Source organism: Emydura macquarii, unplaced genomic scaffold (assembly GCF_026122565.2).
Source record: "Emydura macquarii macquarii isolate MOO-44397 ecotype Brisbane River unplaced genomic scaffold, CSIRO-AGI_Emac_v2 contig_635, whole genome shotgun sequence".
NCBI classification, from domain to species: Eukaryota; Metazoa; Chordata; order Testudines; family Chelidae; genus Emydura; species Emydura macquarii.
This window is the reverse complement of record NW_027130772.1, coordinates 81250-91690: the sequence shown is the minus strand read 5'-3', so window position 1 is coordinate 91690 and position 10441 is coordinate 81250. Positions and strand designations below refer to the sequence as shown.

At 45.0% G+C, this 10441-nt stretch overlaps 1 protein-coding gene across 1 annotated transcript; it reads left to right on the top strand.

The window, feature by feature from the left end:
• Window positions 1–3360: 3360 nt before the first annotated feature.
• On the top strand, window positions 3361–4314 carry LOC137148554 (olfactory receptor 14A16-like). Its single transcript, XM_067541442.1, has one exon. It carries the CDS (start codon window positions 3361–3363, stop codon window positions 4312–4314), a length of 954 nt encoding a protein of 317 aa, XP_067397543.1.
• Window positions 4315–10441: the final 6127 nt, after the last annotated feature.

Here is a 10441-nt window from a genome sequence, read left to right as displayed (position 1 = left end):
GGATTTGATATTGGCCTTTAACTACTTGAAAGGGGGTTCCAGGGAGGATGGAGCTAGGCTGTTCTCGGTGGTGGCAGATAACAGAACAAGGAGCAACGGTCTCAAGTTGCACTGTGGGAGGTCTAGGTTGGATATTAGGAAAAGGGCTCTCACTAGGAGGGTGGTGAAGCACTGGAAAGGCTTACCAAGGGAGGTGGTGGAATCTCCATCCTTAGAGGTTTTTAAGGCCCAGCTTGAGAAAGCCCTGGCTGGGATGGTTTAGTTGGGGTTGGTCATGCTTTGAGCAGGGGTTGGACTAGATGATCTCCTCAGGTCCCTTCCAGCCCTAACGTTCTATGATTCTGAGTCTATCATAAAACAAAATGAAAAATCGAGCTCTATGGTACAGGGGAGACTCATCTCCTGACTATTCTATGAAGGAGCAGGGGTCCATGCCACTGTCCCAGCCTCTCTTTGATGGATCCCCACCACTGCCACCCCATGTAGGGCACAAGTTCAAGGAGACAGACATCCATGCATGGCCTGGAGTGTCTGAATCCAGCCCTGAGAGTTGGCAGAGCTTTATGGGATTAAATGTGCCTCTGTCCACAAACAAGCAACCCTGCTCCTCCCAGAGGTGATTATATGGAGCTAATGAGGGAACTGGCTACTCCAGGCCAGCTGAGCTTCCGCTGCCACTAGGCTCTGAGCTATTGTAGGTCACCTGTCTGTGCTATAAATAATTTTTTCATTTGGCAAATACCTTGAGGCACTCTTTGGGCCTCAGCCCTGCCTTGTTTTTAGCCAAGTTTCCTTCCAGGGATGCAGCCATCCTGTGAGATCCAGGGCTGATGCTGTCCCCCCTCTGTGGGGTGAGGGTCAGCCAGTGTAGGGTGGAAGGGTTGTTTGTTCACAGGTGAGATCACTGCTGAGATATGAGACCTGGAGACCAGAGTCAGCTACTTAGCCCCAGAGCAGGGACATCTGGGGTTGTGACTGTGTCTGAAGCCTGAACAAGCTCTAGAGCCATTTAGTCCATTAATTCTCAGCCAAGGATGCACAAGGAGGGAAGCAGGGAGCGCCCATCTGTGGAGAGGATCCCTGTCTGCTGGGAACGGCAGAGAGACCCAGGAACTCGGAAAATCTAGTGACAGGGCATGGAGACAGCTGCTGGATAATGAAGTGATGGGTACATGAGAGAGAGAAATGTGCATGTTGATAGACAGATAGATAGTGGCCAATGATTTCTAGCACTGGAGGATCAAACACATCGCAAGCTGGAAAAAAATTCTGCAAAGACCAACACAGTAAGTTTGCTATTTCATCTAAATCAGTTAGAGTGTTAAAGTACAGGACAAATGTAAGAACACAAATCTGAGTGGCAATTTGAACTCTTTAAGACTTTGGCTATCAATTCAATCCAAGCACTAGAGCCAATCAGATTTTTTTTTTTTTAAGAATAAAAGTTTGTCTTTTCATAGAAGTCCCACAAATTTTGGGGTTTTGGCAACATAGAACCAAACATTTTCTGCTGAAAACTGAAAAATTCCAAATAAAATCCCCCTCCCCCCTGAAAATAAATGAATTTTTTGGATAGAGACATGAGACTTTCCATGAAAATGTATTTAACTGAAAACCCAGTTCTTTTAATCCAGTTTAAGCAAAATATTTTTGACCGGCCCAAATGGGAAATTCACTTTCAGCCAGGGTGGGAAATGCTAATATGGTCCAATGATACCATCATTTCAAAACGCTGTCATTCTGTTATGTGCATTTTTATTTCTGTTTCAAAGACATGGTTCTGCAGGATGGCAGAACTGAGTAAACAGAAGAGCTGATAGCCCATGGAATATGGATTGTACCTAACAGACGTACTAGCACCTTGAAATTCAGTGTCAGAGTGGAATATGGACGTCACTAGCTGGGGGTAGCACAATACAAGCCCACCTGATCTCCGTGGGTACATAATCAGATGCTCAGGCTATCTCTGGCCATATGGGTGTGGTTCAGGCTGTAACTTGAACAGAGCTAGCTCCTGTCTGTCTACTGGAGCTGGGAAGATGCACCCAGCTGCAGGCTAGCTGGGGCCCACACTAGGTCGATGGAACTAGAATCCAGATCTCCTGGGCTCTCTCACCATATCCAGTGTGCAACACTGCTGCCAGTTGAGCACAGATGCTGTACATAGCAGTGCATACGCGTGATAAGACATATCCCCCCCCCAGAGCCCATAATCAAGTGGACAAGTGTCGGGTTCCAATGCTGATAGCAGAGGACGAGGGAGGATTCCACTGCTGATGGCAGAGGATGCGGGACAGATAAAGCACAACAACCAATATGATTGCAAGCAGAATCGTTTATTCCATCTTGTTCTCCAGCTTATATACCTTTTTATCATCTCTGCATACAATGGTCACACAATTGCTGATTGGCTATTATATAATTTCACACACTTAGCATGGGAACAGCTTACATATTATTGGTAGCTTCTTAGCTTACATAGCTTTCTTGTTTACGACCTTGGATACTTTCTACTATCTAGTGGATGGCGGCCAAGTCCGCGGAACTCGCCGCCAGTGAGGCGCCTGAATGAAAGTGGCCACCTTCCAGCTCCCTGTAGGCAGCCTCACTTGACCCGGTGTCCACCACCAGGCCTGCTGTAACTTTCCACTTAAGTAGCCATCAGGTCAGTGTATGGATAATACACTCCCACAGACAAGGCAGAGAAAGAAAACAGAAGTGACTGGCCCAAGGTTACGCAGCAGAACCAAGAAGGGAACCCAGGTCTCCTGCCTGCCACAGACCACATGGCACATGCATAAAGCCACAGAAGGAAACGGCACATCCCAGCGGTAACTGAAGGATGCCGGTAACTCATCATCACCCAGAGATGAGACCATAGCTGGGATTGGTGCCATCCATCAACTTGTAAGCAGTTAGCAGGTCTTCTGTGCACAGAGCGTGGGAGGCATCATTACAGACAAGCCGGCTTGAGGGACCATCAGAGCTGAGGGACCAACTTTGCTAGATCTGTGGGCTTGGGCTGTAATTTGTCCCAGTCTTTAATGCATTTCATCAAGTGACATCGTGGTCCAGATCCTGAGAGGGTGTAAACTGAAAGCTCGTCTCTCTCACCAACAGAGGTGGGTCCAATGACAGATTTTCCCTCACGCACCTTGTCTCTCTAGTGGTCTGATTGTCAGCAGTGAAGAGAACTCCCCAATCCTAGCCAGAGAAGTGAGGAGAGCTGTGTTCCTTTGACACTCACATCATGAGTTATTACTCAGAGGGGAATCAGGGTCATTCCCTCTGACAGTCTAATCCTGACCCATGACTCTCTCCTTCCCTCCGCAGGCAGGACACAATGTGCTGAGGAAGAAAATGTCCAACCTGACCACCGTCACCGAGTTCCTTCTTCTGGGATTCTCTGACATTCGGGAGCTGCAGTTTTTGCACTTTGTGGCATTTCTAGTGATTTACCTGGCAGGCCTGATGGGGAACCTTCTCATCGTCACAGCAGTTGCCCTTGATCACCACCTTCACACCCCAATGTACTTCTTCCTGATGAATCTGTCCATCCTAGACCTCGGCTCCATCTCTGTCACTGTCCCCAAATCCATGGTCAATTCCCTCATGAACACCAGGTCAATTTCTTATTCTGGATGCGTCACCCAAGTCTTTCTCTTCATGTTCCTCAGTTCAGCTGATCTCGCCATACTGACTGTCATGGCGTACGACCGATACGTCACCATCTGCCAACCACTGCACTATGAGAGGGTGATGAACAGGAGAGCTTGTGTCCAAATGGCAGCCGGGGCCTGGATCAGTGGTATACTCTACTCTGCCCTGCACACTAGGAGCACATTTGCAATATCTTTCTGTGGAGGCAACACGGTGGATCAGTTCTTCTGTGATATTCCTCAGCTCCTCAAGCTGGCCTGTTCCAACTCCTACCTCAGTGAAACTGGGGTTATTGCCCTCAGTGCGGGCTTAGTCTTAAGCTGTTTTGTTTTGATCATTGTGTCGTATGTTCAGATATTCAGTACAGTGCTGAGAATCCCCTCTGAGCAGGGGCGGCACAAAGCCTTCTCCACCTGCCTCCCTCACCTCACTGTGGTCTTTTTGTATATTTTCACTGCCACCTTTGCCTACCTGAAACCCACCTCCAACTCCACATCAGGGCTGGATCTCATGGTGGATATTTTCTATTCCATGGTGCCTCCAGTGATGAATCCCGTCATCTACAGCATGCGGAACAAGGAGATCAAAGCTGCCCTGAGGAAACTGATTGTGTGGAGGTTATTCACCAAGAACGAAAGGTCCATCTTTCTCTGATGACCATGGTTTCATTCTGCATTTCTTTAGAGGTATAATCAACTGATGACATTTTTGTCCCATGAGAACATGCTGTGCAATTTTTTAGTTCAAAATGCTGTATTTACAGTAGTAAATTCTATCTATCTATCCATCTATCTATCCATTGATCTATCTAAAGGATTGTATACTGCCAACCTGCACTATTCTCTCTGACTACCTTCTACATAGAATCAGTAGCCATATCAAAGTCCTTAGTAGAAGAGTTCCAGGGGGGTAGCCATGTTAGTCTGTGTACAGCAAAAACAACGAGAGTACTGTGGCACTTTAAAGACTAACAAATTTAATTTTTGCAGGCATAAGCTGTCGTGAGGCTCAGCTCACTTCATCAGATGCAGTGGATCTCATGGAATCTCTGGCTCTTCTTATCTTTGAGGGTAAAAAAAAAAAACAATGGATTGCAGTATCTGTGCAGTAGCTCTTTGTTTTTTGCTTCTGTCTTTGTTTTTGAGTGGTTTTTTTTTTTTTTCAATTAGTTGGCAGGTGGGTTGATTTGTTTCTTTGTTCCAGATGTTTTTAAGGTGGGCGTGCCTGGGGAGATGTTGAGTGTTCAGTTGGACAGCATTGTCAATATTTTTTCATATTATGGGAGGACTAGGTTGGATATTAGGAAAAACATTTTCACTAAGAGGGTGGTGAAACACTGGAATGGGTTATCTAGGGATGCAGGCCCCAGCACTGTGAGCATTGTGATGTAGGCCTAAACCAAAGCAGGCCCGGACCATGAAAACATACTTAAAACTTAAGGGTTAAATCCTCACACTGGGAAAGAGAACAAGACCAGGCATAAGCATTACAGATATGGATGTTCCGGACACATTAATTATTTGTTCATTACACCCCAGGCTCCACTATAATAATTGACTGCTTGTGAACATATGAGGGGGTGCGTCCTGCCTAAACATTTTGTGATTTAACATTTATGACACATTAAGGCCCTGCTTGTATACATCTACAAATGAATGTTTGGGAACATCCTGGAATCTAAGTGCATTAATTCACAAGTAAGGAGAAGTTCCCAATGCGTATCAGGAATGTGGTTTGATGTGTAAGTCATGGGGCAGTGAAAGGGAAAACAAGGTTTCTTATATTTTCCTTTAGTAAAATGGCATTAATAAAATTAATGTAGGTATTGTGTAAAAACCCAAACTCAGGGGTCCTTACTAACATGCCCGTTGCCTTAGCGGATGGTCCAGAATTAGCCAAACAACAGATTAGCAAAATCAGAGTTTATTCTTTACATAAAGAATGTGGTCCCTTCAAATGTAAGGAATGACAGCTTAAAACTAAATTCTAACAGCTTATATAGTTCCACACAAATCTTTATATGTCACAGCTTCTATGGTCATACACACTAAAAAAACTACCCATCCAGGAATTTTCCCAGCACAGCAATTTCAACTTTCCTTATCCAAGTTACAAGATCTTTCTCTGCATTCCATCCCTGCTGGCCTCTAGGTTCCATAACTATCTTGTTAACCCTTAACATTCTAAGATTTAAGCTTCTGCTAGAAAGGCACTTTCCATCTCAGGCTTTTGCAGCCATTTCTATTGATCAGTTCTCAGCAGAAACAGAGACCCCATCTTCTTTTCCCTTCACAGTATAAGGTATAAGGATTTTATTATAAGTAAGTATGAAATAATATACTAATGTAATGAAATAAAAATTTAATGATTTTTAGTAAGTATAAATGAAGAATGAATGCAGTTTAAGTGTTACAATAAGACAGTAAAAAATAATTACTGCTTCAAGGACAGGAGGAAAAAAAGAAGCTTTTGTTTAAAAAACTTTACAACCCAAATGGCCGAAGATCAAGGGGAAAGAGTTAAACAGGGAAAACAGGGGAGTTAACACTCCCAGAACAAGAAAAAAATAAAGGGTGAAAGAGGAATAAAAAAACAGTGAGAAAGTTGTCACCCCTGCAGCATCAAACATAATTAATGATTACATCAAACAGAAAAACTATCTGACATGACAAAATCCATAGACCCAAACAGGGATGGATAAAGTATAAAAGTGGGGAGAAGAAATCTGAACTTTGGGCTCGTTCTGCATACCCCAAGGAGCATCATGTCGCGACCGACAGAGCCCGGCTCCACCCTCGTGTCTGAATCACTTGGCCAGTGATTTCAGCTTGAGCAACAAGGGACTGGTAATTATATCCCTCCTGCAAAACTGTGTGTGTGTTTTAGGCAACTGCTTTTAAACGTTTTTCTTTTCTGCATTCATAATAAACGTGGCGTACTGCCTTATCCCCTGAATAAGATCCTGCTATTTATTTCATAAGTATAACAGGGAGGTGGTGGAATCTCCATCCTTCAAGTTTTTTGAGGCCCGGCTTGACAAAGCTCTCTCTGGGATGATTTAGTTCGGGTTGGTCCTGCTTTGAACAGGGGGTTGGACTAGATGACCTCCTGAGGTCTCTTTCAACCCTCATCTTCTGTGATTCTCTGATTCTATGATGTACTGGGGAGGTCATCCCATGTGTCATCTCTTTGATGGGGTTTTCTGAGTGAGCTGAAGGTTTTCTTTCTACAGGGACAAAGGGGTACAGAAGAGGTGTCTGCATGGCTGAGTTCCTGTTAAAATAATTGTGTTAATAGTGCAGGGATATTATTGTGTTATTAATGATGTATTATGGAATTGTAACTGAGCAATGGGCAGTAATCCATTAGCCAGCCCTCTGTCACCGCAGCCCCAGCTGAGAGAGGTAGATGGGAGCTGGCTGGGAACACCTGCACCTGATTGGGGCAAGGGGAGCCAGCTGCATGTGTAATTAACCAGGGGCTATAAACAGACCCGGGTGAGGGAAAGAGAGGAGGGAGAAGCCAGGGAGTGGAAGGGGAGCAGAAGCTCTACCTGCCTGGCTGCAGAGGCTCCTGAGACAGCTAGCCAAGCTGTATGTGTTCGGAAGGTGGTGGGACTGCGCACTGGAAATAAACTGCACTGGCTGCTGAACAAGAGGGACTCGGAGTCATTCGTGACAGAGAGGGTGGCCAAAGCAGAGAGGCGGCAGCAGAGAACCCTTACGGGAATCAAGCACCTTACAGAGACATTTTAACATTATTTTAATCTAAATCGATAAATCAATGCTATGTCGTTCTTCCTGTGGTGGAAAAGTGTTCTGTGTTTGCTGGTTTGTTAAGAGGAAGGTGTGCAGTGTTTCTTAAAGACGATTAGACTGGATAAGGAGGATGGATTGGGATCCCATTGAAGTCACTGGGATTTAGCCAATCTCTTCAAAGGGACCAGGGTTTGGCCAAATGCACACAAAGATCCAAGAGTGGCCAACAGTAGGTTGGAGAAAGCGAGTGCAACTGAGATGAACAGGGGAGATCTCAGCTAAACGTGTGATAATACAAAGTAGCTCCATCAACATTGCTGGTTTAATACTGACCGGTTCTGGCCCAAAGACACTAGCCTAAATTCAATAGTGAAATAAACACTGTTTGTTGCAGCCATGTTGGTCTCAGGTATTAGAGAGACAAGATGGGTGAGGTGTTATCTTTTATTGGAACAACTCCTTCTGGTGAGAGAGACCAGCTTTCAGACTTATACAGAGCTTTCCTTCAGGTCAGAAGAAGAGTCCAGTGTAAGCTCGAAAGCTGGTCTTTCTCACCAACAAAGTGGGTCCAATAAAGATATCACCTGACCCACTTTGTGTCTCTAACAAATGCTAAGGTATTTGTACGGCGACATATTGTTATATTATTGGTGTAAGTGAAAAATGCCATTGACCTGCCATTCCATACACCAGGGGTTCCCAAACTGAACCCAAAGGTGGGCCAAAGCACAGTCCTGAGTGGTCCACCAGGGGTGGAGTCTGGGCCACCAAACTCATACATCCCCCGACCTCCCCCCCAACCTCATACATTGGTGGAGTGGGTGCCAGTGAAGTCCCACACGCAGGGCCGGAGGAACCCAGCATCTCTGATGAGTGGCAGAGGGCAAGGTAGAGATGCCGGGAAGTAGGCAGAGGGCAAGGAGAAGGCGTCAGCCCTGAGGCGGTGGCTCTCAGGGCAGCTAGAGGAGACCAGAGGGTTCACAACTGTGGCCACTCCGAGCCACCTCACCCTGCAATTGGTGGCTGTCAGGGCCCTTTGAAGTATCAGCCCCCACCCCCGAGAGTGACTGGGGCTCAGTGGTGCTGCTCCATTTATGCATTGCCAATGCTGTAATCAGGACTGTCATAGGTAATGGCCAGGCCCAACCCAAGTGCCTGCCTCTGCCTGTCACTGGCAGCCCCCGAGTCCTTCCCAGCGAAGAGGTGCCCTTTGCATCTGAATGGAGTCTTAATTCCCAGGCATACTACTCTCAGGGTCTGCCCCGATCCCACCCCAGCAAGGGGCCTGTGTGTGACAGGCAGGGAAGAGCACAGTCTCACATCAGATGAGTTATGGACTTTCCCCACTGGCGATAAACTCCGAGTAGGATATTTCTGCTTTGGGTTTGGCTGCTTGCTTTGAGATCACACGAGCTCCCCTTCAGAGTTAGAGACCCGGAGCGGCCCAGGACAGGTGGGACTTGCTGGCCTCAGCCCCGAGAGCATGACATTATCTGGCGGCCATTCCTGGAAATGACCCAGCCATTTCTCTCTCCAAACACTACAATACTGTTTAACAGCAGAGGGACATGCCAGTGCTTCTTTCCATGGGGAAAGTCCAAGATTTCAGAATTTGGTTTTGTACCAAAAAATAAAAATCAAAATAAAATTAAAAAAAAAACAACCCAGCAAAAAAAAGAAAGAAAAAAAAATCAAAAGATCAGATGAGTTTGCAAAATGAAAAGTTTAAAAACATGAATTGGAAAGCGTCAAGGAAAAAGCCAACATTTGGGAGTGAGACATTCACTCAATATTGATCTACTTTCTGACATTTCAAAATACCACTAGTTTTGGCACTTTTCACATGTTGAAAATCAGATTACATTGAAAGAACAGAAAAAGGCCCATGTCTGTGGCTGATTGTTCTGAGAAGGGGAGTGTGTGTGTGTGTGCAATTGTTATGAGCAGAGTGTGTGTGCGTGCGCATTAAAAAGACTAGATAAGAAACAGGGAGAGACCAAGAACAGAAGGGAGAAAGCAAAGCAGCGGCCTGTAAACAAGATGTGACCCTGCGTGAAGCCTACAGAGAGGTTCTGGGCTCATAATTCTGAATGAAGCAAGCTTGGGTCTGTAAACTAAGAATGCTTCCTTTTGTCTTTGGTTCCTCCTGTGTTCAGAGAAGCAGGAATTTTTACATTAATTGTAAATAAACAAGATTGCATCAAAGAAAGTAGCAGATGTTATAGTCATTTTCTCCTCCTGGCTGGTGCAAGCTACAAGGCCCCAAACTCCGGCTAACCACTTGGGTCAAAAAGGGCAACATAGCCAAGCTCAAGTTATTGAGATCAACACAGGGGTAAATAGGTGACATCTAATGGCCTTTGATATACAGGAGGTCAGACTCTCTATGACCAGTTGATCCCTTTTGCCCTTAAGCTCTATGACTCTATTTAGCTGCTCTACATACAATATATCTGCTTCTAACAGAATTTAGCACATTGATTCCCCCTCCCTCCCAAACAAAAGTTTTGACCAGTACAAAAGGGAAACAACTATGATATCATAATTACACATGAGTAGTGAAAGAAGAGTACAGGAGGAAAAAGGGCATACCACTCTATATTAATTACATACTTATTGTTATTGTTATTAATACAACTCAGTATTGACCGTGGAAATTAATACCATCAAAGAACACATGGGAAAGATGAATATACCATTGCTTCCTTGTTTGTGACCGAATGCTTTATAATCCAGTGTAGAAAGTCCAAGTTTTAGAAGAATGTTAACGTTGATGGACCCACGAATAAGTGGAAAGGACACCTCAAAGAACTTGATTCCCATTGGTCGGTGAAGTCTATGCTGGCCGTACACTCAACTCAACAGCATTTCTGTCTATTTATTGGTCGGTCTGTCTATACTGTGATAACATTTCAATTGCACATCTCATTGGTTCTAAAATTTCAGGGAATGTTTTGGGCACCAATAGCCAGAACTCTCTTGATTTTGGGGAAAATCAGAAACCAAAAGAGGAAAAATGTGGG